At 51.4% G+C, this 27,727-nt stretch overlaps 6 protein-coding genes and 1 long non-coding RNA gene across 10 annotated transcripts; 3 read left to right on the top strand and 4 right to left on the bottom strand.

Moving 5' to 3' along the window:
• Positions 1-35: 35 nt before the first annotated feature.
• LOC144077484 (uncharacterized) lies at positions 36-3,791 on the bottom strand. The gene is made up of 9 exons (XM_077605263.1): positions 3,403-3,791; positions 3,188-3,284; positions 2,717-3,060; positions 2,394-2,531; positions 2,108-2,275; positions 1,860-2,039; positions 503-1,777; positions 334-402; positions 36-211 (listed from the first exon to the last, which is right to left on the bottom strand). Exons 3-9 carry the CDS (start codon positions 3,026-3,028, stop codon positions 197-199), a joined length of 2,157 nt encoding a protein of 718 aa, XP_077461389.1. The 5' UTR covers positions 3,029-3,060; positions 3,188-3,284; positions 3,403-3,791; the 3' UTR covers positions 36-196.
• A 155-nt stretch (positions 3,792-3,946) lies between these two features.
• On the bottom strand, positions 3,947-7,284 carry LOC144077486 (uncharacterized). Of its 3 annotated transcripts, none has more exons than XM_077605264.1 (5): positions 7,030-7,284; positions 6,800-6,962; positions 5,348-6,049; positions 4,737-4,928; positions 3,947-4,657 (listed from the first exon to the last, which is right to left on the bottom strand). In XM_077605264.1, the coding sequence occupies exons 3-5, from the start codon at positions 6,008-6,010 to the stop codon at positions 3,974-3,976; spliced, it is 1,539 nt and encodes a 512-aa protein (XP_077461390.1). In that variant the 5' UTR covers positions 6,011-6,049; positions 6,800-6,962; positions 7,030-7,284; the 3' UTR covers positions 3,947-3,973. The 3 variants fall into 3 exon arrangements, with proteins under 3 accessions (XP_077461390.1, XP_077461392.1, XP_077461391.1); XM_077605266.1 differs by having other exon boundaries at positions 4,737-4,925; XM_077605265.1 differs by lacking the exon at positions 6,800-6,962.
• Positions 7,285-7,914: 630 nt separating this feature from the next.
• scrn2 (secernin 2) lies at positions 7,915-12,155 on the bottom strand. The gene is made up of 8 exons (XM_077604538.1): positions 11,786-12,155; positions 10,881-11,046; positions 10,198-10,379; positions 9,749-9,951; positions 9,397-9,612; positions 8,937-9,102; positions 8,658-8,838; positions 7,915-8,562 (listed from the first exon to the last, which is right to left on the bottom strand). The coding sequence occupies exons 2-8, from the start codon at positions 11,043-11,045 to the stop codon at positions 8,410-8,412; spliced, it is 1,266 nt and encodes a 421-aa protein (XP_077460664.1). The 5' UTR covers position 11,046; positions 11,786-12,155; the 3' UTR covers positions 7,915-8,409.
• A 3,192-nt stretch (positions 12,156-15,347) lies between these two features.
• On the top strand, positions 15,348-22,131 carry sp6 (Sp6 transcription factor). 2 transcript variants are annotated; one of them, XM_077604540.1, is made up of 3 exons: positions 15,355-15,455; positions 15,830-15,918; positions 20,323-22,131. In XM_077604540.1, exon 3 carries the CDS (start codon positions 20,350-20,352, stop codon positions 21,301-21,303), a length of 954 nt encoding a protein of 317 aa, XP_077460666.1. In that variant the 5' UTR covers positions 15,355-15,455; positions 15,830-15,918; positions 20,323-20,349; the 3' UTR covers positions 21,304-22,131. The 2 variants fall into 2 exon arrangements, with proteins under 2 accessions (XP_077460667.1, XP_077460666.1); XM_077604541.1 differs by having other exon boundaries at positions 15,348-15,918.
• On the bottom strand, positions 21,390-22,982 carry LOC144077084 (uncharacterized). Its single transcript, XR_013300878.1, has 2 exons — positions 22,291-22,982; positions 21,390-21,648 (listed from the first exon to the last, which is right to left on the bottom strand). It is a non-coding gene; the product is annotated as an uncharacterized LOC144077084 (long non-coding RNA).
• cwc25 (CWC25 spliceosome associated protein) lies at positions 22,700-25,105 on the top strand. Its single transcript, XM_077604539.1, has 9 exons — positions 22,700-22,902; positions 23,015-23,187; positions 23,302-23,538; positions 23,636-23,705; positions 23,778-23,917; positions 23,984-24,038; positions 24,114-24,301; positions 24,445-24,612; positions 24,723-25,105. Exons 1-9 carry the CDS (start codon positions 22,885-22,887, stop codon positions 24,832-24,834), a joined length of 1,161 nt encoding a protein of 386 aa, XP_077460665.1. The 5' UTR covers positions 22,700-22,884; the 3' UTR covers positions 24,835-25,105.
• A 386-nt stretch (positions 25,106-25,491) lies between these two features.
• On the top strand, positions 25,492-27,294 carry psmb3 (proteasome 20S subunit beta 3). The gene is made up of 6 exons (XM_077604543.1): positions 25,492-25,651; positions 26,230-26,414; positions 26,498-26,605; positions 26,665-26,842; positions 26,959-27,053; positions 27,141-27,294. The coding sequence occupies exons 1-6, from the start codon at positions 25,649-25,651 to the stop codon at positions 27,187-27,189; spliced, it is 618 nt and encodes a 205-aa protein (XP_077460669.1). The 5' UTR covers positions 25,492-25,648; the 3' UTR covers positions 27,190-27,294.
• Positions 27,295-27,727: the final 433 nt, after the last annotated feature.

Below are 27,727 nucleotides of genomic sequence, written 5' to 3'. Positions count from 1 at the left end.
GGACAAGCCATTTTGGCTTTCACACAAAGACGGAATGAGATTAAATGAGATTTAATGCAAAAAGGTTTCAAAAGCACCAAGAACTTTTCTTCTTTGTCTTGAGGAAGAAATACATACTACAGAATTGAGTGTAAAATCAGTTGCACAACAGGTTGTCCCAAAAGAGGCGAGACGAGCAACGTTGACCGTGGTGGCGTCAGTCGTCCAAAATCTGCAAAGATGAAAGAGGCCGTTAGAACGAGGCCTAAACCGTGGAACGGTACCTGCATTTCAAAATGAGCCCATTTGGTTGGAGTCAACAAGAAGGTGGATAGCTGGCCACGTTGCTCTTACCGGCGTGTCCGGGGGGGGATTTGGCAGAGTCAAAGATTTGTTCCGAGAGAGACGGTTAAATGCTTCCAGCTGAAAGAAAGAAAGAAAGCGGGAAGAATCAGTCAAGAGTCGATTCCCTCTTAGCAGTGTTGTGCTGTGTTGTGCACTGCACAACACTGACTGCACTTACCCTTTTTCTCAAGTTGCTCCTAATTTCCTCCTCCGTCAGCTGTGCTTTGGGCTCATTTTGCCCAGTGTTTTCTTCCCCGACAGCGGGCACCTTGTGCTCCCGTGCGTTAAGATGCTCTCGGTACAAAATCTTTGGGCCTTGCCACGGCTCGGCCAGCTCCACGTCCATTTCGGCCGCCACTTTTGCCTGGCTTTGCGGCGGGCGGCCTTTCAGCTCCGGATTGCCCGTCGTCGCGGCCATCTTTCGTCGCTGCTTTCTTCTGGCCCGTTTTTTCCTTTGCCGGCGACGGCGACCCTCGGATTCTATCCAGGAGGGGACGGCTCGGAGGGTGCGGCCGCAATTCATCCGGTTGGGGAAACCCACCTTGGCCAGCCAGTGGGGACCCTTGCGGCGGTCGTCGTCGTCGTCGCAGTACGTCGGGTCATGGACTACCGCGGACGCGCGTGTTTGGGAATGGACGGCGGGGCTCGAGTGACTTTCTGGCCCGCGCTCGAGTCCCGGGCGCAACGAGGGATCATTTCTTTGGCCCCGGAACGGCGCCTCGGGCGGGTCCGGTTCCCGAGGAGCGGGGGGGCCGGCAGAAGCGGGAGCAGGAGAAGGAGAAGGGGAAGGGGAAGGAGTAGGAGTAGGAGTAGGAGTAGGAGGAGAAGGAGAAGACCTCCCGCAGGCTTTGAGGGAACCCCCCGCCGGCGCCGGGCTTTTGCGCTTCTCCGGGCTTTTCCCGTAAAGCCTCCTTTGAGTGCGGTCCGTCAGTCCGCTCAGGTCCTCCATTTCCAGGCTCAAGCCCAAAGTCTGGAGAATATTGCGCAGCTGTCGATGCTTCTCGTCCACCTCCGCCGTTTCGGGGTCTTGGATCCGGCTTTCCTGGAGCGCCGCCGTTTGACTCCGGGCGCCCGGAGAGCCTTCTCTCCCTCCGTCTCGGCCGCTCCGGTCTGGGTCCGGAGGGGCGCCGACCGCCCCGCCGGCGGGCACCTCCTCCTCGCCGTTCTCCGACGGCTCCGGATGGAGGTCGCGGCGGCCGGCCGGACGGGGATCCCTCCCTTCCCCGTCCGAGGGGCCTTCTTCCACGCAAAGGTCGGGCAGCTCGTCGTTGACGACCCGATGGAGAAGGTCCATGTCCACCCCCCTGTTGAGCAAGCTGAGAAAGCACTGAAAGCCTTTGTGGCCGACATTCTCCCGGTTGCTTTCGGAACGTTGGCTTGGACTGCCAAGAGGCGGGGGGACGGCCGGAGGCGGCAGCGGTGGGGGCGGCGACGGCGACGGTGCCGGCGTTTTCTGCCAAAGGGAAAGCCAAAAGGCCAAAAGCTCAAGTACTCAAGAAGGCTTTAGCGTGGGGAAAAGCTCGGAGGGTGGCTACCTCTGGGCCGTGCTCATTGGCCACTTGATTGAGCAGCTCCACGTCCACTCCTTTGTTGAGCAAGCTAAGAAAGTGCTCAAAGCCTCGATGGCGCGCCTGCTCCGGACGCTCTTTTGGACTGCCAGGAGGTGGCGTGACAGGGAGCGTCGCCGCCTCCGCCGTCGTCTCTTCGTAAGGAGCCTGGGGGGGAAAATGGCAATAGTTCACGGGTTGGAAGATGATGGTATTCATGGAGAATGAAGGACAACCTCTTTGCCGCGGTCATTGGCCACTTGATTGAGGAGCTTTGCGTCCACTCCTTTGTTGAGCAAGCTAAGAAAGTGCTCAAAGCCTTTGTGGCTGGATTTTCCTGGCCGCATTTTGGAATTATCGCTCCAACCGGGCGGACCTGCTCCGGCTCTTTCACCGTCGGGACACTGGAAAAGATATTGGCACCTCAACATATTGTCGGGCGGGTGGGTCAGCACAAAAAAAAGAAAAAAAAAAAAAGAAGCCTCCAATTGGTCAAAGAGTGTGTAGGAGCAATGCGCTGACCGTGCCGTTTGAGAGGGGTTCATCCAATCTCTGGCCCATCAGGGCTTTGATGCGACGCTTCAGTGGATGCTCCTCGGGCGGCTCCCTCCCCGGGCTGGCCGGGCGCTCCCTCTGGCCAGGCATCCCGTAAATCTTGTACTGGGGAGGGAAATAAAGAAAAAGAGTCCAAAATGAAGCGACGCGGCCAGACGGCTGCTCGCCGCGGAAGGTGGCGGGACGGGACCGGACGGGACGGGACCGGACGGGACGGGACCGGACGGGACGGGACGGGACGGGACCGGACGGGACCGGACAGGACCGGACCGGACCGGACGGGAACTCACCGCCTCCTGGGACAAGGTGAAAGGATGTCGCTGCTGCAACATTTGGGTCACCTTCTCTTTCAGAGTGGCGGCTGGGAAATCCGGGCTCGTGCTCATTTCAGCGGCGTGTCCGAGAAGGGCCGCTTTCTTGCGTGAAAGGTCTTCTTCCTCCCCGGGCCGGCTGGAGCCGTTCCTTTTCCTGACCGCGACCGGCTGGTCTCGGGGTCGGACTCCCTCACCCTCAACGCAACGGCCGCGGAGCGCCTTCGCTCCCACGGCGCCACCGTCTCCCTGGTGTAGCACACCCGTCCGGCTACGGAGAAACGGATCCATTCTTCAGCCACCAAGACGCGAGCGTGCGCCCCCTGGGGAGAGGAAAGAAAACATGAACCTTGTTGACATGCCTGCACCATTAAATTGAAGGGGATGCTTTTATTGTCATTATACAAATATTATTGGATTGAGCTTCCATTTGTGCTAACTTGAGCCTACCTTGGAATCGCTCTGGACTCACGTGAGGGTTTAGGGGTCGCGGGTGGGGGTGCCGGAGCCGAGCCCAACTAACTACGGGCACACGCTGAATCGGTGGCTAGCCAATCGCAGGGCACGAAGAGATAAGAGGAACATAGGGTCAATTTAGCGTACAATTTGCTTAGCATGCACGTTTTGGAAACCGGAGTGCCCGGAGAAAAGCCACCCCAACCCACTTGGGATCGAAGCCTCGAGCCCAGAACCGTCAGGCCGACGGCCTAAGCACTCGTCCGCCGGGCCGCCGAGAAGAGGATCATTGTAACGGAATTGGGGGGAAAAAAATTGCGTGAGAGAATCGGAGGCAACATATCCGACGACTAAGGAAAACATGAGTCTTCTTCGGAGGGCCTTTACACGTCTAGTTGCTTGCGCCCCCTAGCGTAAGGAGGAACGTACATGTGACCAGTAAAAAGAACAAATGAGATCCAGCATTTGAACCTGCGCTGGCGAGTGCAGTTTAATGAAATATTTATGAAGTAGTCCCAAAATACAAAAAAATGACATAAGATCGTCTTCTCGAACGTCCACCGCCGTCAAACAGGAGTCGGACCCAGCGCATTTACAAATGCTTCTCTCGACCCAAGCCAGGATCCTCGCCGGCTCCTTTGCACTAATTCTATTGGTCTACCGTTAGCTCGGTCCCTTTGGGGTGATTTCTAACAACAATGCGGCTTTTGCCTTTAAGACGGCTCACTCGGTGGAAACGGGAACAAACAGACATTCCATCAAAAACACCCACGGCGTTATTTATTTGTACTTTTTCGTATTGACCACCCGCAAGCAACGATGCCTCGGTTCCGGCGCCAGTTCCGCCAGCGACCCATCTGCAATGTGGGGGAATGGTGGCAGGAGGCTGTTCACGGGCGGGGGGAGAAAGCGCCCCCTTTCGGCCAGGATATTGAAAGGAGGCAGACCAAGGGGAGGCAGACCAGGAGGGGGCAGACAAGGTGGAGGCAGGAAGGGAGGCGGACCGGACCAAGGTGGGAGAGGAGGAAAGGGGAACGGGGGCCCCATCCCGGAGAACATCAGCGGTCCGTACAGATTCGGGTGGAAGCCACCCGGCACGGGCACTGGGGGTCCGAACGACGGGACGTCGCCAGGGCGTCCGACTCCACCCCCCGGGAAATCCGGACACGCCGCTTTCCGTTGGCCCGACGACGAGGAGGAGGACGAGGCGGTGGACGAGGACGAGGAAGGGGACGTGCCGCGGCGTCTGGCCGGCCTCTCGCCGCCTTCTTTTTTGCCGTACAAGCGCTGGTTGATCCGGTGCGACATTTGGCCCACTTCCTCCGAGGCCAAGTCCACCCCGATGGCCCTCAGCACCTCCTGGATCTGTTGCCGCTTGCTCTGCTCTTCCGGGGACGGGGTCTCCTCCGCCGGGTCCACGGCGGAACGACGGCTCCTCTTGGAAGCGCCGGACGCCGGCCCTTCCTGCGCAAATAAATAAAACAAACTGCAGCCTGCGGCATTCCTCCCCTTCTGAAAATGGGCCTCCGGCCTTTGAACCTACCCGTTCTCCCGGAAAACCGTGAGGCTCCAGCGGCCCAGAGGAAGATCCGGCACCGTCGGCGGGGGTCCGAATCACAACCTGGTTCAGCACGTCCACGTCCACGCCTCTGTTGAGCACGTCGAGGAATCGTCGGAAACCCGTGGACAAATTCTTGTCGGGTACGTCCCGGTGGGGCTGGAGTACGCCAGACTGCTGGGAGATGGACACGGGCAACCGTTTTAGGCTATTTTCACTTTTAAATAAATAAAAACCAATATACTGATCACAAAATATGGTATGAATGCAAAGAAACATGATTATTTGGGAAGCACGATCGCAGCCCGAGAAGAAAATAAAACGGGGTTACATTGTCTTGAAAATGAGGCTCAAAGGAGGCCATTCTAAACGAAATAAAAAAGGAAAGATGAAAGGCGTGCATGATGGGACAAAGTGGGGCCTTTGTTGGACATTGACCTAACCCTCTACTGGATTTGATGACAATCCGTAGGAGAGCTGCTCCTCCTTTCTCTGGATTTTATGTGGCTCTGTTCACGCGAGAGCAAGAAATCACCGCTGGTGGGTGGAAAAACCCCAACAACAACAACAACCATAGCCAATTCCAAAGCCGTTACCTTGGTCCACTCGTGTTGTGGGAGCGAATAGCTGTGCCTTCTTTGACGCCGCTCTCTTTCCTCTTCGTGTCCACCCTGCTGTCTGCGAGGAGAATTGCGGGGCTGGTAGCGCCCAGGGGAAAAGTCTTCATCTCCGTGCCGCCGGCTTCTCCAGGCTCGCTCGCTCCCGTGCGCCTCCGGAGGCGAGGCGCGGGTGATATCCTGGGAAAAACGGCCCGGCGGAGGCCCGTACCGGGCCTCGTCGGAGGCGCGTCGATGGCCGCGGTCTCCGGGGAACCTGGGCCCGTGGTTTTCGGCGGCCCGCCCGTCCGGGGAAAAGGTGGGTCCCTTGGACGGCGGGCTCCACCTGCCTGGGGAAAAGGAGCGTACCCTGGCTAGGCTCCTCCCGTCCGGGGAAAAGGAGCGTCCCCTGGCAGGGCTCCACCTGTCCGGGGAAAAGGAACGTCCCCTCGGCGCGCTCCTCCCATCCCAATCTCCATCCACAGAGCGGCGCTTTTGAGGCGAAACGCCATGGTCGCCACTGGCGCCGCTTCGCTCGCTAAATCCCGGACCCCGCCTAGGGTAGCGTACGTCTCGGCGGTATTCGTGCGCATCTTGGCATTGCTGGTGGTAGGCCTCCTCCCGCCATCTTCGGTCATCGTAGGGCCGCCTTTCTTTGTGCATCTTTCCACATGAACTCCAGCATGTGATGCAACGGCAACACTGCAGGGGGAAGGGGGGAGAAAATACAACCAAAGGTATGTTTTAAGGAAGGAATGGATTGTAGATGATGGCAATGTGTGGAACTCTTTTTACTATTGGGAGATCTGGGTTGACTGTACATTGCTGCTGTAAGTGGTCACAAAATAGTGAAGAAAAAAAAGTCCAAGCAGTATTCAACCCCCTAAAAAAAAAAAGAGTTATCTTCCAATTGGATCAGGGGTTGGGAACCTTTTTGACAGAGAGAGCCATGAACAATTCATACTTTCTAATTATTCTTTGAGAGCCATACTCAGAATTTAATACATGATGTTTGCACTTTTTGAAAATTCATTTCACCACTTTTAAAGTAGAAAAAGTCTCCTATTGGTGCCTTCGGAATCAACTCTCACTGACGGTTTCCATATTTTTAGCTCACAGGTTAGCGGAGAGCCATATGCACCCATCCAAAGGGCCACATATGGCTCCCGAGCCATATGCACCCATCCAAAGGGCCACATATGGCTCCCGAGCCATATGCACCCATCCAAAGGGCCACATATGGCTCCCGAGCCATATGCACCCATCCAAAAGGCCACATATGGCTCCCGAGCCATAGGTTCCCTACCCCTGATTTAGATGTCGGTCTAGTATTTTGGCCAATTTGAAAGAGACGTTCATTTGTTGTTGTTGGTGATGTCTAATCTGTCAACTATAGACTTACTCTCATCGTGACAAGCGTGTCAAATAATGTGTGCAGTTTGACTGGCATACCTGCTAGCAGTCCGCTAGTGCGCTGTTAATTTCCGTTCATGGGTTCGGCTCCAAAGTAGTTCGCAATTTGAGCATCTTAAAACTAGGCCAGGATTCCACTTATATCGCTGGGTTCCGGTAATTCAGCAGCAAAGCCGAGGAGTTCATAACGACGACAATTGGGCTAGATAGATAGCAGCGTTAGCTAGCGATGCCACAAGCCAACGACATCGCCGCTGTATCGGAGTTACCTTCGTGGCCGTAAACGGCGAGGGGGTTGTTTTCTTCCGCCTGCCTTCCTTCCTTCCTTCCTTCCTTCCTTCTTCCTTCTTCCTTCTTCGACACGTCACCTCACCGTATTTCCGAATGGTGGATAGAGACGCACATTGCAATGGCAACGTAAAAGTCGAGTATGGTGTGGCAAACAACCGCCGTTTTTACGTTCTCCCAGTCAGTCGGAAGTGGACCTTCTCTCTCTATCGCCACCTACTGGATGGGCTCTATTTGGCTGCGTAGCCTTAATTCAAGGGTAGTGAACCTATGGCTCGGGAGCCATACGTGGCTCTTCTGATGGCGCTGACACTACCTCTTAAAGTACTAAATGAATTCTTTTGACAACATGGATACGCAGTTGCTAATCAATGAAAATGTGCATACAGAAAAGTCTAATGAAAAAAAAAGTCGTTTTCGCATTTTTACTCTTATATAGTGAGTATGGCTCTAAAAGAATAAAATTTGAAAATAGGAATTGTTTATGGCTCTCTGTGTCCAAAAGGTTCCCGAGCCCTGCCTTAAATCCAGGTGGAAAAGTCAGTGCCCTATTTCTTCCATTATTTCCCTATAGCAAATGACAGTGAAAAATGGACCGACTTCAACTCTATGTTTCCACTGAGATAACTGACACGAAGCGCTCTTTTTTTCACTGCACTGCCATTGAAGACGATAGACGTCCAAGCCATTTTGGGCAAAATGGCTTGGACGTCCATCGGCATCAGTGGCGGGCAATGGGTTCATTTAGGGATTATGCTGCTATTTGGTTCCTCCATTTTCCCCCCGTCACATTTATTTGTTTCTAGGTGGGTCCTCGAATAGGTTCGTCTGCCCGACTTGAGCCTCAATGAGCCTTGGAACACAAACACATCACACTCTTTATTTCACGTCGCCATTGGACGCCAACCAATGGCGCTTTAGACACACTCCATACAATACTAAAGTGCAAAAGCAATGCTACACGATGGCCCACGTACACCTTGATTAATGCTGCGGAGGCGTGGCTCATTTTCCATTTCTAACGAATGAGATGATGTTACGAGCTGTGACGTCGAGGCAAGTTAGTGGAAAAGGACACCCAGTATCTTTCCTCAAGCCATCTCATTGCTGGAATGAGCCGTTGCAGAAGAGAGTAACGGATGGGGAAACATGGCTAGGAGAAAGCGCCTCCGCGTCACAAACGGTGACCTTTCTAACTGTTCCGCCTCGATGGGAGAAAGGAACACAACAATCTCAGCTGTTTCATCACATTTGCTTCCAACTAAATACACGCACAGTTGATTGATTGATTTTGAAACACTATTAGGAAAGCCCAACGTGTGCTAATCCCTTTGGATCCAACAAATCGGACCGTCCGTCCGTTATTGATAGAACTTGATCTCAGTGTCTACACAGTCAAAAAACAAGTTTCCCAGTTCATCGCCTGGTATCTCGCCACTCAACATGGCTGAAATCTCGCTCAGGCACTGCGCCTCCAGATCCCTCAAAATCTCGTAGGTCGCCGCGGCCTTATCCTGGCGGGAGAACCAAAAGAGGTGTACGGTAAACCCACCAATGGCTTCACCAAAAGACAAATTGTCCAGTGCTTTTTTGCCAGCAATTAACCTACCGGGTCGTTGTCCATGGCGTCCAGCGCCTCCTGGTGAGCCTTGTAAAGCTGGTGTCTGCGGTCCACGCGCTCCTGAAAGCGAGGCTGCTTCCTGGCCGGATCGTCGCCGCCGAACTGAGGGGAGACCACCCCGAGCGCGGGGGTGTAATCCTCCGTGAAGATGTGAGGCTTGAATATGGAGCTAAAAAAAAACCATCCAAAGCAAGCAAAGCGTGAAAATAAAGAGGGTTAAAAAAACTCCCTTTATTGGGCATTTTTAGGCCACCACGGAAAACAAACCGGGAGGGGTCCGGGGTAGCAGTGAAGAAGTGGATGCAGGGCAGGCTGCCGTCCCTGGGCAGTATGGACACCATGCTGGCCGTGGTGCGAAAGCCGTCGGAGTCCATGCAGATGCCGCTGGACTTGTCCCTCAAGATGGACATCATCACCTCCGCCGTCAGCGAGCCTAAAGCGTGTGAGGACAAAGAGAGATGGCCGTGACCGCGGAACGCCTTGCTATCAATTGCTTCGCGTTCCATTCGTGTGACCATTGACGACGGGCGCCAGTTTTGGAAATAGCTTTGGAAAAAGCGGACAATCGCTCGAATAACGTGACGACATTTTCTCCCTTTTTAGTCCAAATCCGCTCGCAGTTAACCCTCGATGGCGCAGAAAGCATTTGGATTTTTCCTCGACGCCTTTTGGCGATCGCGTCGCTGGCTAAAAACCAGCGAGGTGGCCATTTTGCCGGGCCCCTCACCGTCATGTTGGCGCAGGAGCCGGGCACCCCCCCGATAGCGCTCTTTGGCCAGCTCCATTCTGACCGGCGGCTCCTCGGGGCCGAAGATCCGCGAGAAGTTAAACTCTCCCCGACCGTCCCACCAGCCCTGCGCCCGCGCCTCGCTGCGCAGTCGCGGGTGCTCGGCGGAAATCTCCGTGCCGATGGTCAACCCGTTGGAGATGTTGGTGGCTCCCTCTGGGAACAAGCGTGCGTTTTGGTCAGCCCGATCCCAAACGGGAAAGGGGGACGCGCCGCCGCCGCCGCCGCCGCCGCCACCGCCGACGGGACGGGAAAGCGGACACGACACGAGACAAAGGAAAAAGACGGCCACCCGAGATCTTCCGCGCCCCCCACAGTCTTCCGGCGGTTTCCAGCACCCAGGCCTGATTTCGGTCCACCAACAGGAAGGTGTTGTGGTAGCTGAAGGCTTGCGTGGGGTCCTCTCTGCACTGGCCCCCCTGTCCGTGTCGCTCCAGGAGGTCCGTGATGACCTTGAGCGCGTCCCACGCGCTGTGGCCACGCTCCAGGCCCAGCCTGCACCCCCAAGAAGAAGAAAAAAACATCAAAACAAATGGCATTTCCCAGCAAAAGAGGCGCCACAAACACGTCAAAACTGGCAGGCTTCAGAGAGAGGAATTGAAAGGTTTTTAGTTGTTGTTTTTTAAGCAAAGTGCCGCCCGCCATTGTAAGGAGGGATGCTGCCATCGGGCTTTGACCAAAACCATTCTATGAACTACTATGTTGGCGCTGCGGTGTTTTGTGCAGAAGCTCGGAGCTGACCTGACCAGATCCATGCCCAGCAAGGCCTCCCCGGGAGCGACGGGCTCTCGAGTCCAGACCGCCTCGTTGCCCACGCAGACGCCATGCTCGTTGGCGCCCATTTCGGCCCCCCACATCCAAGCCGGCTTGCTGAGAATGACGGCGTGGGTGCGCTCCACCTGGGGGATCTGGATGTACGTGCACTATCAAAAAGAAGGAAGGGATAGAGTTGAACTTGTCACCATGTCAATAAGGTATGTATTCTCTTAAGAATAATACTCTACACGGCAAGAAATAAGAATGCCATTTATCTCTATAATTGTCTTCATGCTGCACGTGTATGCAAAATGACCTGTTCATTGACAAGGGCTAGCATTGTAGCTTGATGATTGGCTACAAATATAACAAAACTGTTTATTCTGCTGAACATTGGAGTCGGACGCCTAGAATGTTCAAAAGGGAGCTCCATTTAATCATTCCTAGTCCTGCATTTGTCAATATTTAAACTGGAGTTCCACAAAGTACACAGTAGTTTGTAACCTTTACAAAACCTTGGTTGTCTCTCATTTTTGTACGCATTTATACGTTTTGGATATACGACCAAGGAGTGTATCTCAGAGTAAACAAGAGTTATCTGTCAAAGGGCGCGTGCACTCCCCGAATGTTTTTTTTTCATTAAGAAGGAAGGACGGGAGCCGTTTTACCTCCAACATGGTTTCCGGAGGATGACGCGCGGAGACGTAATGGACCACTTCCTGTACCTCGTCCCGGGGACGGTCAGAGTTCTTCCCGAAAATCACTTGGTCATCGAGAGAGCCGGGGGGCAAGGAAACAAAACAGTCACATGACATGGGCTCCTCTTCTGCCATCCTAAAAAAAAAAAAAGAACAATTCCAAAATGACTAGGAAGTGAACATTCTAATGGCTGGCCGAATGCATACTGTACGTACATATAAATATATACAATCATTTTTTAAACACAGTCACAGGTTAGTATATTCATATTCAGTCATTCATTTTCCGCCACAAGGATCCCGGGGGGTGCTGGAGCCTATCGCAGACAACGACTATAGCACTGAATGGGTTGCCAGCACAAACAACCAAGCATAGATTGCTAGGGGCCATTTAGCATGCAGTTAGCCTAGCATGATTGTGGGAGGAAAGCGGATCACCTGGGCAAAACCCACACAAGCCCGGGGAGAACATGCAAAATCCACACGGGTGGCTCGGGACCTGAGATCGAACCCACGACCCCAAAAGGGCTTTTTTGTGCAGTGCCGATGGAGAAGAAAAGCAAGCGAGTGTTAAATCCCGCTCGTCAATTGGGGATTATTGCATTGACGCTAATCTGCGGGCAAATCCGACCGACCCATCGACCGACCGGCTGGCGTTTGGCAAATTGGCTCCCATCTAGGCGCTTATTTAAAAAAACAACAACAACAAAAGCTAATGCCATCCAAACGCTGCTTTCAATGAGCTTTTTCGCTCAATGTCACTTGTTTTCTTCTTGTTGTTGCGTGTGCGCGCGTGTGTGTTTGCGATCGAAATGACACCAAAGTGTGTAAAGGAGTGCAAAAGAGCGCGGTGGCGGCGGAACGCATTGATTTACCTTCGGGAAAAGGCGAACGCTGATGATGACCGGTTGCTCTGCTGACTGACGGACGGACGGACGGACGGACGGACGGATTGACGGACAGAGCGGGGACGCGGCTGTCACGTGACCGAGACATCCGCGAGAGCGTCTTAAAGGACTCGCCTCTCCTTTCCTCTCCTCTTCTCTCCTCTTCTCTCCTCGTTTCATTCCGGCCGTGACGTCACTGGGCGCGCACGTCCTCCTGCCAAAAGCATCATTTGGAGCGCTGTCCATCCTCATACGATAGACGTTTGTGTTGCGCCCTGCATTTTAATCTTAAAACACAGGGAGAAATAATCAGAAGAGTGATCCGTTGTTGTTTCTTCAATCCAACCTTACTGTTATGAGACAAATCTCCCGTGTTCCAAGCTATGTGCAACAAGGAATCAGTAATGGAACACCGACATACACTCTAACACGCCACACACTTGCCCTGTGGATCAAGGCATCCACAATCGAATGCCGATAAACACATCCAATCCAAACTGGTTGTCCATCCCCAACATGCAATCATCGTTACTACCTTAAACACTTTAGCATGTCACATTTGCAATGAGCACGCTAGCTTCTCAAGTGGCTCTTCTGGCCATCCATATTCAGTCAGAAGAGCCACTTCCAAGTTCAAACGCTGGCATTTCTTCTGCATGCAGCACCAAATTGGAGCCCGAAGCAAAGCGGTCTCCAGATTCAACCAAATTATCGCTCGAGAGGCGACTCGTGGTCGCAATTAAAAAAAACATGCAGGTGGAAAGAACGCAAAAACAGAGGCCAAAAGGGTAGAATTAGCTTGGCTTTGTGCTCAATGAAACCACAAATGTACCAACTCAGTTGTTTTGTGGCGAGATTATAAAACATATGCCTTGTAACCCCAGATATGTATTGTTCCCCCAAAAAATAGCAATGTGTGGAGTGATGTTACTATAAGTAGTGAAGAATGTGGCAGAAGCCAATTCCCGCACCAGTTGAACGACATTCCTGGTGGGCCGTGGCTTTTGTCCAAAACCCTCAAGCTGTTGTTCCAATAACTGCTCGAACATCGACATGTCAATCACTTAGCCGTGTTTCAGCTGTCAGTTGTTTATGGTGCCAAAAATATTAGTTTGATTTGAATTTGGATTTTTGGGGGCTTTTCTTCACCAGCTCTTTTTACCACAGCGAACTGGAGGCGACGACTCCAAGAAAGCCACTTGTTGCCCAAGCCACTAGTTACTCGAGCGGCCCTCGGCGGCGGACCCCGGCGGCCCTCGGCGGCGGATCTCGGCGCCGTTGGCCCCAGACAACTTGTTACTGGAGTTGGTCTTTGATGCGGTGGAGTGTGCTGACAGACAAGCCTCACTCACAAAGGCTTTAAAAGAGCGGAGGAAAGCACGGAGGAGGAGGAGGCAATGAGATCACTCACTCGCACATCCAGCAACGCCAAAACAAAAGGTGGCGAACAAACAAGCCCGGCCTGAACAGAAGAAGAATGCAAATATTACCGCTGGTGTTTTTTTTCTTTCTTTCTTTTACGAGAGGAGACAAAACAGGCTTTTTTCCTTTGAAATTGCAACTAGGACGGCAAGACAATGGCGGCGCGTCTCCAAAACGAGATGAGCCATTAGGAACCATCCATTGCTGGCCTTTGTTTCTGAGGACAAACAAAGCACTGTTTCTCTAGACCAGGGGTAGGGAACCTATGGCTCGGGAGCCACATGTGGCTCTTTTGATGTCGTTGTCATCTGGCTCTTTGCTAACCTGTGAGCTAAAATATGGAAATCGCTGGTGACAGAACTGAGATATTATATCTAGAACTGCTTTAATCTTCATTTTTTTTGCAGTAGACTCTTCTGGAATGCATCCTCTCATTGATTAGCAACAGCATAAGAATCTTTTAAAAAATATTCCGTTTTTTCCACTTTAAAAGTGGTGAAATTACTAAAAAAAAATTGAAAAGGCACTCGTTTACATGTATGTATTTTGACTTTTAAATTGGTAGTATGGCTCACAAGGAATAACATTGGAAAATATGAATTGTTTGTGGCTCTCTTCGTCCAAAAGGTTCCCGACCCCTGCTCTAGACAAAGTCAAATAATTGGTCAAAATCAAGTATTAATACTATCAGGAAAAGAAAAACAGAAAGTCAAGCAGAAGATGTGGTGTCCGTGGCGTTTAGCGCATGCACGGCACGCGTGAGCATCCCGGAAGGCCGTCTTGGGAAGCTCCCGACCTTCCTTCCTTCCTTCCTTCCAGGCAAACTATTTTCTGCGGTGGACTTTGAGCTCCCCCGCCATAAAAGCAAGGATGGAAATGAAAGAAAAAAAGAAAGACATCTTTCAAGCATGAAGGGTGCGCTTAAAAGGCAGGGCGGGCAGACGCTAACGTTAGCGGCGCCACCGCTCTTTGACAATCAAAGATGGGAGCGAGGAAGTCTTGCTTGGGAAAAGACAGGTGTTTACTGCAATCAAAGCGCAGCTTGCGCAAATGACTAGGTTGGAACTTGAAAGAGGAGGCGGGCTGTCAGAAAGGAGGAGGTCCCGACTGGTCCCGACTGGTCCCGACTGGCTGACTGACTGGCCGACCACTCGTCAGTCTGTCTGTCTGACTGACTGACTGAGCCATGATTTACGAGGGGAAAACACCAGCGGGCAGAAAATGGAGGCCTTTCCTTGGTTTGGCTTAGCTATGGCTTTAGCGCGGCTATCTCAAGCCCCCTTCTTTATTTCCACCCAAAACAAAGGGCTCGTAAAGATGGTTCAGGACACATTTCTGGTAGAGAGCCGCCACCGGGACAGTCCCGTGGCGGCGACGTGCCGCGACGGGTGCTTGGCTGTTTGGGGAATTGCCAGCGGTGACTTCACCCAGTGTGGTAAAAAGCCAGATGAAGAAAAATGGGATCCGTCAACACGCGGCTTCATTCAAAGCCGCGTGCCCTCTCTCAAGCGAGACGCCGAGCCGTTTGTCCGTCCGTTCCATTCCGAGTCGAGACGCACGCGAGCGAGCAAGCGGGCCTCCGGCTTTGTCGGCGCATTGGCCGGAAGCCAAAGCGTCTCGGAGGAGCGTCTGCCTGTCACTCATCCACAAACACCTCTTTCCTAAAGCCCCAACGGCGCTGCGTGTAAAATGGACTCCATTTATTGTTCTTAGGTTGCTTTTTTCCATCCAAAACATTCTTTTTAATCCTGCCAAATGAAATGACATGGATTTCAATGACATCCAAAAAGGGCGGATGTCTTAAGTATGGCATTTTTTCAAATGGATTTTTTGTTGTTGACCAAAAAAGTCCGCCGCTATATCGAGCACCAACTTTCGTATAGTTGAAGTGACCACTCGGGGTCTTGGGTTGGGCTATCGGGCTAAATCCCAAGGCTGATGGCTTGCTTCTGACAAAACATGACCAAAGAGCAAACAAAAGCCGGTAGCCGGAGGGCGTGCGTGCGTGCGTGACGACGCTCTTTTGTTTTGAGGAGGATGCTCCACCTGGCTGAAGACGCTGGGCGGGCGTGGGGGGGCGGGGTTTCCTCGCCTCCGTCAAGACGCACACCGCAAAGTTAATCTCACTGCCAAGCGCTCCGTCTCCCGGGCCGGAACGTCACCAGGATGCCGCACGTCCGCCGCCGGCGTTTGGCCAATCCGGGCCAGAACCAGTAGACCTGGAGGCAAAGAGCAGGTAAGGCTTGAATCCAAATCCTCTTCTCTGGCGCGGGAATGGTTCCAAAAGCCATTCCCCGAGGGAAGAAGGAATCTCCTTCTCCCGAGCGTTTGAGGCGAGCATTTACGGAACGCCACGGTTCCAAGACAGGTCTTTGAAAGAGGCGCATCGCGGAGGGAGGGCCGGCATTTGGAGTTCTCCTCTCTAACGGTCACCTTTTCCAGAAGCCCATGACAAAAGTAGACGCTGGCTGGCACTCTGTCCCGTCCAGATTTGCGTGTACACAAAAGCAGGACGGAGACACGTTGTTTTTGAATTGAAAAACAGCGCTGCCGGCGTATTTACAAGTGGAGAAACAAATGATTTGTTTCTCCTTTGAAATGTGTCCGCAGAAGCCAAAGTTGAGAAACGACTGCTTTTCCGGCCCACCACAACATCTTATTCTTCTCTTTCCTCGGCCTGCTTCTGCTCTACTGACAAGGTAGGAGAAAAAGAAAAGAACAAATAATAAAGGACTGGATTCATTCAAATGTGACAGAAATGAACGCACTGTGGGGCGTGCCTGGAGGGGAAAAAAAAAAGACTTCAGATGACATGTTGATGCAATTCTTATTGGAAATTTACAGTAAAATGTAGGCACGTGCCACAATCTCAGAAGGTAAATCCTGGGAAATGGCTTGTTATGGAGCTGTGGCGCCTCCTCCATTTGGGGAGTCGAGAAAAAAAAGTGGCAAAGACAGACGGGATGCTCTTGGATTGGAGGAGGCTGCCCAAACAGAGGAGCTTTCAATTGTTTCTCTCCAGCGAGTAGGCGCACATTCCCCCAAAATGAAAGAGCGATATGAGTGTATCCGCTTGACCTTGACCTTGACCCGGACCGCCATCCGTCAGGGAATTCCGCACCCATCGCTTCAGGAGTTCCTGCTTTGCGGGATCCCATCTGATGGACAATCATCAATGTGCGGTCTTGGGGTTCCAATCTCACTGGTAGGAAAAAAGGAATTCATTCCTACAATAAGAAGAATAAGAATACAGAGTGCCCCCCTTTTCTCTTTGAAACGCTTTCCTGCTGTCAACGTAATTGTCCATCTGGGAGGGCCTCGCAAGATGTTTTGCCACCAGGAATTTCTGGCGTGCAGCTTCCAACTTGTCGTCGCTTTCCGCAGACTTTTACGAGCGTCGTGTCACCTTTCCCCGGGCGGGGCCCGGGGCCCCTCCTCCCGACGCTTCTTCTTTTGAGGGCTGGAAGTGGCTGGCTGGCTGGAATGCCGCTCCGTGTTTTCCCCTCATCGAGCGACGTGGAAAAGGTGGCTCACGTTTGTCGTCGGAGCGTTTTACGGGGCATTTTGGCCTCCGGGCCCACCATGCGCCATGCGCCGCGGCTCGTAAATCAAGTGCGCAAACGGGTTGTCCCGTCTGCCCGCTTTCCTTTCCGGCCGGGAAGAGACATCCAAATAGATTTTGGCCCGCGGCCGTATCTGCCCGCCAGTGGCGGCGGCGGCGGCTTGGGAGCGCCCCGCCGTTCCCCGTTTTCTCAAAGCTTTTCTTTGACGGTGGGCCGGGGGAAGCACCTGGCGGCGGCGGCGGCGGCGAAGGGTCCGTGCCCGGACACGTCCGTCTGCCTCTTAAAAAAACAAAAAACAAATTCAAAAGCCTTTATTGTCATCATACACAGCTGCGTATAACAAAATTGGTGGTGCTACTCCGAGCTTTTCAAACTGTGTTTTCCCAGTAAAAAACAAAAACAAAACATAAATAGTAATATAAAAGAATAAAAAGTCACATCCCGGCTAGGTGGTTAGGGAGTAGCTTTTGGTTCAAGTCATCCAGCACCGAACGAGCTGACAAACTTGAAGCAGCGGGGGTTGGGCTGCAAGAAGCACCTGACGCCAATCCACTGATTGCACTTGCAGCACACTAGTATTGCAGAAAGTTTCCTCTTTAGAAGTTGAAACCAAAGCACTCACTTTTGCCCTTTTTTTTTAGTTTGCCCAGCCGTTAAATAAATGCCTAGTCTTATGGGACGCTACGTCTTTCTTCATTTGCCCAATGCTTCAATTTCTTCGAGGCGCTCGCTCTCTCTTCAATGGTCAAAAGTTTGCAATTTGAAGGCCCATGTTTGAAATAGGTAGAAAAAAAGTCTTGAACTGGCTACTTTGTCTTTTCCAAGCCATCAGGCAAAAACATAGGTGACAAAATTGAATCAACAGGGTTTGGGGCGCTGTGGTTGGGGAGGGAGTAGCTTTTCGTTCAAGTCATCCAGCATCGATCGAGCTGACTGACAAAGTTGAAGCAGCGGGGGTTGGGCTGTGTGAAGCAGCTGACTCCAATCCACTGATTACACTCGCAGGACACTAGTATTGCAGAAAGTTTCCTCTTTAGAAGTTGAAACCAAAGCACTCACTTTGGCCCCTTTATTTAGTTTGCCCAGCCCTGTTGAATAAATGCCTTGTCTTATGGGATGCTATATTTTATTTCCCTTATTTGATACATTTTTTGGGATCATTTCAAATGGCGTATAACAACTTTTGTACAGGATTTTTTTAAAGTAGGTTTTTTTTCAAAGCCATCTCGATGTATCCAATTTTGGCTCCATTTTGGGTGGGCAAAGCTTTTGGTCTTGGTGGGCCGCTGCACTTGTAGCTTTTTCTTCCAAGTCATCCTGCGCAGATAGATGTATTCAAAGTTAATCAACGGGGGTTGGGCCACTGCGGGTGTGGTGGGGTGGGGTGTGGTGGCTTCAGCTTTTCCTTCCTAGCCATCCGGCACCGACCGAGCTGACTAACAAACTTGAAGCAGCGGGGGTTGGGCTGCAAGAAGCACCTGACGCCAATCCACTGATTGCACTTGCAGGACACTAGTATTGCGGAAAGCTTTGCTCTGTTGAGGTTGAAACCAAAGCACCCCTGCCGGTGGCCCTTTGTTTACTTGTTTAATTTGCCCAGCCCTGTTAAATGAATGCCTTGTCTTATGGGATGCTATATTTTATTTCCCTTATTTGATACATTTTTGGGGATCATTTCAAATGGCGTTTAACAACTTTTGTACAGGATTTTTTTAAAGTAGGTTTTTTGTCAAACCAATCTCGATGTATCCAATTTTGGCTCCATTTTGGGTGGGCGAAGCTTTTGGTCTTGGTGGGCCGCTGCACTTGTAGCTTTTTCTTCCAAGTCATCCTGCGCAGATAGATGTATTCAAAGTTAATCAACGGGGGTTGGGACACTGTGGGTGGGGTGGGGTGGGGTGAGGGCAGCTTTTCCTTCCTAGCCATCCGGCACTGACCGAGCTGACTGACAAACTTGAACCAGTGGGGGTTGGGCAAGAGAAGCACCTGACGCCAATCCACTGATTGCACTTGCGGGACACTAGTATTGTGGAAAGCTTTGCTCTGTTGAGGTTGAAACCAAAGCACTCACTTTGGCCCCTTTATTTAGTTTGCCCAGCCCTGTTAAATAATTGCCTTGTCTTATGGGATGCTATATTTTATTTCCCTTATTTGATACATTTTTGGGATCATTTCAACTGGTGTATAACAACTTTTGTACAGGATTTTTTTAAAGTAGTTTTTTTGTCAAACCCATCTCGATGTATCCAATTTTGGCTCCATTTTGGGTGGGCGAAGCTTTTGGTCTTGGTGGGCTGCTGCACTTGCAGCTTTTTCTTCCAAGTCATCCAGCGCAGATAGATGTATTCAAAGTTAATCAACGGGGGTTGGGCCACTGCGGGTGGGGTGGGGTGGGGTGTGGTGGCTTCAGCTTTTCCTTCCTAGCCATCCGGCACCGACCGAGCTGACTAACAAACTTGAAGCAGCGGGGGTTGGGCTGCAAGAAGCACCTGACGCCAATCCACTGATTGCACTTGTTCGACACTAGTATTGTGGAAAGATTTGCTCTGTTGAGGTTGAAACCAAAGCACTCACTTTGGCCCCTTTATTTAGTTTGCCCAGCCCTGTTCAATAAATGCCTTGTCTTATGGGATGCTATATTTTATTTCCCTTATTTGATACATTTTTGGGATCATTTCAACTGGTGTATAACAACTTTTGTACAGGATTTTTTTAAAGTAGTTTTTTTGTCAAACCCATCTCGATGTATCCAATTTTGGCTCCATTTTGGGTGGGCGAAGCTTTTGGTCTTGGTGGGCTGCTGCACTTGCAGCTTTTTCTTCCAAGTCATCCAGCGCAGATAGATGTATTCAAAGTTAATCAACGGGGGTTGGGCCACTGCGGGTGGGGTGGGGTGGGGTGTGGTGGCTTCAGCTTTTCCTTCCTAGCCATCCGGCACCGACCGAGCTGACTAACAAACTTGAAGCAGCGGGGGTTGGGCTGCAAGAAGCACCTGACGCCAATCCACTGATTGCACTTGTTCGACACTAGTATTGTGGAAAGATTTGCTCTGTTGAGGTTGAAACCAAAGCACTCACTTTGGCCCCTTTATTTAGTTTGCCCAGCCCTGTTCAATAAATGCCTTGTCTTATGGGATGCTATGTGTTCCTTCATATGTCCAATGCTTCAAATTGTTCGAGGCGCTCACTTGCTAATCAATGGTCAAAAGTTTGTGCTTTGATGGCCCACGTATGAAATAGGTCCAAAAAAGTCTTGAACTGACTTTGACAGTTTAAAGCACCCAGCACAGACATTCAATTCAAATTCAAAAGCCTTTACATATTGTCATCATCCCGGCTAGGTGAATTCGAAAATATTGCACAGATTTCAAAGATATTGCACATTGTTATTGGATCAAAATCTGGCTGGTGCCTGCGCGCAAATGGTAGCGTAGCGACCGACCCTGGCGTTGGTATTTCAACGTTGAGCTTTTCCTGTCGGCGGCACAAAAACGAAGCGACAAATGCAGTCATTCTTTGCCCTCTCTCCGTCTGTCTGCAGGTCGAGACGGTGCGCCGTCATGCGCTGATGGTCCAGAGAGCATCAAAAAAGAAACCTCCGGCTCCGATGGCTCACCATTACGAAGCCTGGCCGCGGACGGCGGCGCCCGGCGCAGAAGACACGGACATCCCGTCCTGGTGGGACTTTGGGTCCGGCTATTGCAATTGGATGGACGCGCCGACGGGGCACGGCGCCGACTCGGTCTGCGTCAACGGCGGGGGCTTCCCCTTCGCCGTAGGTCCCTACGCTTCGGAACCGCGCTCCGTGCCGGCGTCACACGCGCACGTCTACCTTTCGGAGGGCTTCCGGACGGAAGGCCCGGCCGCCGCCGCCGCCGCCGTCTCTTCGGAGCCCGCGCCGGCCACGGGCCGGCCCAAATCCCAGCGGCGCTCTTCTTCCAGGGGCGGCGGGCAGCAGGCGGCCTGCCGCTGCCCCAACTGCGTGGACGCCGAGCGAGCGGGCCACGGCGCGGAGGCGGGCCGCAAGAAGCACGTGCACAACTGCCACGTTCCGGGCTGCGGCAAGGCCTACGCCAAGACCTCCCACCTGAAGGCTCACCTGCGCTGGCACAGCGGCGACCGGCCCTTCGTCTGCAACTGGCTCTTCTGCGGCAAGCGCTTCACGCGTTCCGAGGAACTGCAGTGCCACTTGCAGACGCACGGCGCCAGCAAGAAATTGCCTTGCGCCCTGTGCCCTCGCCACTTCATGCGGAGCGATCACCTGGCCAAGCACATGCGCACGCACGCCCACGACCGCCCCGACGGGGAGAGCGGCGCCTTCCGTTCGCCCCCGGACGGCGGCTTCCGCTCGCCGGCCCCCGACGGGGCCGGGCCCGACGCCTTCCGCTCGTCAGGCGGGGCCTCCCCCGACGGCGGCATCCGTTCGCCCCCGCCCAACGGGGCCACCCCCGACGGCGGCTTCCGTTTGCCCGCCTCCGACGACCTCGGCTCGGGCTCCAACGCGAGTGGGACTCCGCCGTAAGTCGGCCCATTTGGCCACGGATGGCCAAAGAGATGGGCCGTGGTCATGACGGGTACGTTTTGCAAAAAGCAGGTCAGCCTCACGTATATGTTTACAATGTGTGATTTATATGATGGTGAAAAAATACATTTAGAATGAATGACAAGAATCCAAAAGAAATAGACAGCGGCCGGGGCCCAAAGCAACGTTGAGCGCAACAAAGCCAGCCCACTGACCTCCGACCTCCGGCAACTTTGAAGCGATTGCAAAAGTGCGCTTCATCCTTTTGATTCCGGCTCAGGGGGAAACACCCTCAACGTGCTACTGGACAACAGACGGCGGGCTTCCATTTTGTTGAGGAGAATGCTGTAAGGGTAGATGGATGAGACAAAAAAACAATCAAGGGGAGTCACTACATTTGCACCCAAAACAAAAGACGCAGCGCTAGCAATAGAAATGAAAGCAGATTGGCTTGCAAAAGTGCAATTGACTTCTTTCATCTGGAGCCTATTTTCACTTGCATCACTAACAATGAAAAGCATTTAATGTCAGCAGAATGAAACGTGATGGTTGACCCAATATTCCAAGGCTTAAGAGTGTGTTTCCAGACGTGCAATTTTGCAACAAAAGGTCAATTGATGGCTATTTGCGTATTCAGATTTTCTTTTTTTATTACGACTAGTTTGTGGTCTTCTTTTGTGTTGATTGTGTCTTTCATAACAGAGACAAACACAACTTTAAGGAAAAAATGCTTCGTCCTTTTAAGTTGTAGCCACATTGTGATCGTGTGATGTCATCTTGTTTATTTCATCAATTCATATCCTCTATAAGTCATTAAAAAAAAACAAGGGTGTATTTGTGAGTCATTTCTATTCATTTATTTCCCATTTAGAAAATATAATATTCGCAACTAAGCCGATCATTTGCAAATGTTTTTACCAAGAAGAAGCGAAGATAGAAGTATACGTAGTGATAAACAGTGAGTGGCAATCACACAATGTTACTCACGTGTAGTGGGGAAGCAAGCCGGTACCACTAGAACAAGTCTACTCTAGTTTGGACTTCGCGAACGCTATAAAAATGCAAAGGGAACACTATCGTTAACATTGTATAAACAATCATTAAAACCTACCTGTAATATTTACCAATGAAAAAACGGACGATGCACCAATGAACCAATCAATGGTAACGCCGTTTAAAACTTTCCCGACACAACAGTCCGCGTCACGGGCCATGACGTCATAGCCGTGGCGACGAATTTCTTGTTTTCCAAAAAACAGACTGACCAAAAAGGGTCCTCCTAAAAACGAATATACGGTCTGTCAATGTACGAAGAAATGGTCTAATGTTTCTTTAAACTGGATGAATCGTCGTTTCGAGACAAAATGCTCGCATTATTCATCAAGGCCTTGAACGCAGCACTCAGAGACCGGAAGAGGATCATGCCAAACAGGAAACACAATAGCGCAGCAGTTATGGACGAACAGTGATCGAATCGCTTCTTCATTCCCGACTGTTTGACGTTCGTTTCGAGAAGAGCTCTAGCCCGAATTTCATTTTCCTTTTCCGTGTTCGTCGCGAACCAAAAACCAAGACTTCAAAATGGGGGGTGGAGACCTGGTAAGTACGAGTTGTTTAAAGACGGAACAGTTCCATCATGACATCTTTAGTATACATATGGTCCATTGTCAGGAGCCGGCTTGACGAATGTCTTCCCTTTGTCTGATGCTAGAATTTAAAGAAGAGCTGGCACCCCCAGACGATGAAAAACATCGAACGCGTTTGGAAAGCCGAGCAAAAGCATGAATCCGAATGCAAGAAAATCGAGGAGCTTCAGAAGGAGCTCAAGGAGGAAAGAGCCCGTGAAGAAATCACTAGATATGCCGAAGAAACCGGTGCCATCAAGTTAGTGCCGCGCCGTGTGGTTGTTCTTGTTGTTCTTCTTGTTTTTTGGGGCGGAGGCGTCAAAAATTGAGAAAAGAGACGTCTGTGAGCTTGTCTCGTGACGCACGCCAACAGAAAGAAGGACGATCGGCTGGACTGGATGTACCAGGGCCCTTCCAACCAGGTGTCCAGAGACGAGTATCTCATGGGACGAGCCATCGACAAGCAGATCACGGATCAGTACGAGGAACCCGAAAGCGGGCCGTCGGCGGAGACCGGTCTCCTGCCCGGCTCCATCTTCGGACCCGTGGCCACCGCGTCCAGCATGGACGTGGCCGCCAAGATCAGGGAAGACCCTCTCTTCGAAATCAGGTAAGCGCCGCTAACCCCAGAATGAACGACTCTGCCCATTTCAAGCGCGGCGGCCGGGCGGGCGGGCGCTGCCATTTGAGTCGTTCGCTTTTGCCAGAAAACGCGAGGAGGCGAAGAAGAGGGAAGTCTTGACCAATCCGGTCAAGATGAAAAAAATCAAGGAAATGGTAATAATGGCTCACATTTGGTCGATGGGAGGACATTTAGCCAAACTTTTGTATTTTTTATTTTTTTGACAGCTGCGCCAGAACCTGGAGAAGAAAAAGAAAAGGAAGAAGGACAAAAAGGAAAAGAAGGGCGACAAAGACCAAAGGAAAGAGAAGAAACGCAAACCCAGACGCTCCGTTTCCACCTCGGATGACGACGACAAAAGTGACAGGTTGGTCCGAGTGGCCCACGTTGGGACGAAAAGTCATTTGAAAGCCACCTGAAATGCCTCTTTCAGGTCACACGCCGGAGACAAATGGCATTCCCGTCATCTTCCGGGCTACGGCCTCCTGGTCAGTAGCCGCAAGCGCTCGCTCCCGTCGTTGGGGCCGACGACAGGTCATGCGGGACCTTTCCTTTGGGAGCAGCTCCCCGCAGGCAAAGACCAACGCCGGTCCTCCGAGGCTCCCGATCGCCGGAGACGCCGCGAGAGGAGCGCCAGCCCGTCCCCTGCAAGAAAGATCAAGCAAAGTGGCCAGAAGGACGGCAGATCGGAAGTCGGGGCCCCCATCTCGCTGAAGGAACGTCACCAAAGGCAGAGGAATCACGTGTCCAAGTAAGATCGGGCTTGTTGTTCCTCATCTGCATCTCGGTACACAACCGTGCACAAGCGGTGGAAAAGCGAAATAGCGAACGTTCCAAAAACGACGGAACGTTGCCCATTTCCAACGACGAGCTCTGTCCTGGTTTTTCTCGAAGGAAGCTCTCTGCGCGGGAGCTGGAGGAGAAGAGAAACGCCATGATGGAGCAGGCCAAGCGGAGGGACCACGACAGGGAGAACAATGTCAGAAAATATCGGAAGCAAGAGGAGCAAGAAAAACAGCGGGAACAACAGACCAAACGTGAACAGCACGCTGGCTTCATTCAGTAGGTTTTGCCCGTCGGGTTCTTTTTGGAAGCATGCGGCAGGTTCACGCACACACACTTTGGCGACAGAGAAGGTAACCATGGCTGCCGCCGTGCATTTCTCTTACCAGTGACATGAAGTTGGAGAGCGCGGCCACGTCTTCTTTGGAGGACCGAGTCAAGAGGAATATCCACTCCATTCAGAGGACGCCGGCCTCATTGGACAACTTCATGAAGAGATGAAGAAGTCTGGGAAAACGGACATGTTGGATGGGATAAAGCAGCGCCTGTAAAAATGTATTTTACCTTCAATGTTAATGGAATTATTTTAGATTAAAAACAAAAAACACACAAAAAATGTGCAACAGTGTAAAGCTTCAACGTTATTCGACGCCAGTTTTGAAAAGCTAATGAATGATGAAGCAATTCAATTGTCAAGTATTTTGCTTCCATGTTATCCAAGCAAATGGGACGTCCTTGTCACGGTTTGAATAAAAAGTCATGTGCTCCTGTACAGCGTGATGAATTGAAATGACAACTCGTACCTCTCGAGGCACACGGATCAGGAAGTCAGGAAATGAATACATACATAAATAAAAACGGATACAGGAAGCGTATTTACGTTTTGGGGGTTCTTTGAGTTGATTTTAATTTGTTTTGCTGTGGCGACTTCCTGGAAGGATAAGCTGGAAGCCACTCATTTATTAAATTTCAATTCTGTTATCAACGGGTTAATTTATTTCCCACTGTTCGGAAAAATGGCGGCTTTATATTCACTTTGAACAACTGTACTGAAAGAAAATGAAATCGCAAAATATTATCTCAAGGCAGGGTTACTATCACTTTAACGCGCCTCATAGAAACTATGTTGACCGACGAGACAACCAATGATATCATTCTTCAAGAGCCAATCGCATTCGAGCACTCTACGTCCCGTGTAGTGTGATCTCCGTATTCTTCCAAATTTGTGTAGTCACTCCGAAAAATTGAAGAAGCCAAGCAAGCGACACTGAATTGAATGTTCTATTTGTGACAATTAAACGACAAGAACGCCGCAATGGTAGGAGGCCTCAACGTTATTCAACGCCACAAGAAACCATTGTTTTGTTTTGTGTGTGTGTAGAGAGAAGCCGTTTAAGCTAATGATTATGAAGCATGGCCGTCGCCGACAGCAGAATTTGGTCCATTGGCTTTGACCTAAAAGTGAAATAGACCATTTCAAAATGTATTTCCGAATGGTAAACTATGCCATACCTGTAGGTGAGGTTTTTTTTGGATCGCGGAGTCGATCTTTAACGATACTTGACAGCAGGGGTGTCCAAAATATTCGGTCCCGGACGGGCCAGCCTCGGTGCAGGTTTTCCCGATCCAACGGATGCGGCACAATCAGTTGAAGCATCGAGGAACTTCCTCCTAAAACAAACAGCACCTGCGGACGGCAATCAACTGATTACACTTTGAGCAGAAAGTATCTCCTTCGGTTGGAATGAAAAGCTGCCCCCACTTGACAAAACGAGTGCGTTACAGTGTGTAACAAGAATGGCAGGCAGTACATGAAATGAAACAAGACTCCGCCGTGTATTTATCTCAAATATATCAAATTATTTTTACCTGAATTTTTTTCCCTCCTTGGCGCAGTCTATCATGTCTTACAACGGAGGGGCCGTCATGGCCATGAGGGGCAAGAACTGCGTGGCGGTGGCGTCCGACCTGCGATTCGGCATCCAGGGCCAGATGGTCACGGCCGACTTCCAGAAGGTCTTCCCCATGGGCGAGAGGCTCTACATCGGCCTGGCCGGGCTGGCCACCGACGTTCAGACGGTGTAAGGAGCACGCCGGAGCGCGGCGGTCGGATGGTTGGCCGTCATCCCTTTTATGCTTCTTCTTCTTCTTTTGGGACCTTCAGATCTCAGAGGCTCAAATTCCGACTGAATCTTTACGAGCTGAAAGAGGGGCGCCAGATCAAACCCAAGACCTTCATGAGCATGGTGTCCAACCTGCTGTACGAAAAGAGGTGGGCGCGCGCCCGCCGATCCGACGGGAACCCGTCAGACGGGATGGTCTTCCTTCTAGGTTCGGGCCGTACTACGTGGAGCCCGTGATCGCCGGGCTGGATCCCAAGACCTCGGAGCCGTTCATCTGCTCGCTGGATCTGATCGGATGCCCCATGGTGACGGAGGACTTTGTCGTCAGCGGTACCTGCTCGGAACAAATGTACGGCATGTGCGAGTCCTTGTGGGAGCCGGACATGGTGAGGCCCGCCCGAGAGGTCGAGAGCGTTGCAAAAGCGGGTGACGCTAGGCCCCGCCGGGGTCCAGGGCGGCATCGCCGGCTTTTGCACCAGTCAAAACCATCTCTCTCCCGCAGGAACCCGAGGACCTGTTTGAGACCATCTCGCAGGCCATGATGAACGCCGTCGACCGGGACGCCGTATCCGGCATGGGCGTGGTGGTGCACGTCCTGTAAGTACCGCCGCCACGTGGCGTCCGGCCTGGCCTGGCCCGTTTGGAGCGGCGCCGCCTGACGGGTTCTTGTTTTTTCTTTGGCAGCGAAAAGGACAAGATCACCACCAGAACGTTGAAAGCGCGGATGGATTGAAAGCGTGCCTTTTCAATCCATGAAGTCCTTGACCCTGTTTCATGTCACTTTTTTCTAGTACTTGCCTGAAATCCAGGTACAATAAAGATCATTCAAGTATTTCAACTTCAGTGTTTTCAATTGGAAAATACAACCATCTCATGTGGAAAAACTTGACTAAACTTGTTCTTTGACCAAGGAGACGTTGCAAGCACGGCTTTCTGTAAAAAAAAAATGCGAGGGCGAGAGATAGTCAGGTACAAGATAAAACTCCCTTTAATATGCAATCATTCATTTTTCAAGTAACCTTTTTTCTAACGTCTGTCGGTAACAAAACAATACTGTATACAAACACAAAATTGCTACATCGATGTAAACAAGATATTTAAAAAAGAAGAAAAGAATGGTGATAAAAGATGTACTTGCTGCTGAATTCCCCTTTTTGCCACCTTCACCAAGCTCTCCTTGAATCTTCCAAACCAATATGGCAACATAACATTCAAACGGCATTATTTTTCCTCATTTTATCCGTCGTCGTAAAACTCCAATGTCCAATCCG

The sequence above is a fragment of the Stigmatopora argus genome, chromosome 7 (assembly GCF_051989625.1).
Source record: "Stigmatopora argus isolate UIUO_Sarg chromosome 7, RoL_Sarg_1.0, whole genome shotgun sequence".
Taxonomy (NCBI): domain Eukaryota; kingdom Metazoa; phylum Chordata; class Actinopteri; order Syngnathiformes; family Syngnathidae; genus Stigmatopora; species Stigmatopora argus.
This window is presented reverse-complemented; position numbering and strand designations above follow the sequence as displayed.

Coding starts and splice junctions, on each gene's coding strand:
- LOC144077484 (XM_077605263.1), bottom strand. CDS start 3,028: ATGGATCCGTTTCTCCGTAGCCGGACGGGTGTGCTACACCAGGGAGAC. Junction 2,532..2,716: donor TCACCTTGTCCCAGGAGGCG/GTGAGTTCCCGT, acceptor TTCCCTCCCCAG/TACAAGATTTACGGGATGCC. Junction 2,276..2,393: donor AACCCCTCTCAAACGGCACG/GTCAGCGCATTG, acceptor TATCTTTTCCAG/TGTCCCGACGGTGAAAGAGC.
- LOC144077486 (XM_077605264.1), bottom strand. CDS start 6,010: ATGCACAAAGAAAGGCGGCCCTACGATGACCGAAGATGGCGGGAGGAG. Junction 4,929..5,347: donor CACAACACGAGTGGACCAAG/GTAACGGCTTTG, acceptor TCCATCTCCCAG/CAGTCTGGCGTACTCCAGCC. Junction 4,658..4,736: donor ACGGTTTTCCGGGAGAACGG/GTAGGTTCAAAG, acceptor TTATTTGCGCAG/GAAGGGCCGGCGTCCGGCGC.
- scrn2 (XM_077604538.1), bottom strand. CDS start 11,045: ATGGCAGAAGAGGAGCCCATGTCATGTGACTGTTTTGTTTCCTTGCCC. Junction 10,380..10,880: donor CTCCGGAAACCATGTTGGAG/GTAAAACGGCTC, acceptor TCTTTTTGATAG/TGCACGTACATCCAGATCCC. Junction 9,103..9,396: donor GCTCCTGCGCCAACATGACG/GTGAGGGGCCCG, acceptor CACACGCTTTAG/GCTCGCTGACGGCGGAGGTG.
- sp6 (XM_077604541.1), top strand. CDS start 20,350: ATGGTCCAGAGAGCATCAAAAAAGAAACCTCCGGCTCCGATGGCTCAC.
- cwc25 (XM_077604539.1), top strand. Junction 24,302..24,444: donor CAGAGGAATCACGTGTCCAA/GTAAGATCGGGC, acceptor TTTTTCTCGAAG/GAAGCTCTCTGCGCGGGAGC. Junction 24,613..24,722: donor CAGCACGCTGGCTTCATTCA/GTAGGTTTTGCC, acceptor TTCTCTTACCAG/TGACATGAAGTTGGAGAGCG.
- psmb3 (XM_077604543.1), top strand. Junction 26,415..26,497: donor GCCACCGACGTTCAGACGGT/GTAAGGAGCACG, acceptor TGGGACCTTCAG/ATCTCAGAGGCTCAAATTCC. Junction 27,054..27,140: donor GGCGTGGTGGTGCACGTCCT/GTAAGTACCGCC, acceptor TTTCTTTGGCAG/CGAAAAGGACAAGATCACCA.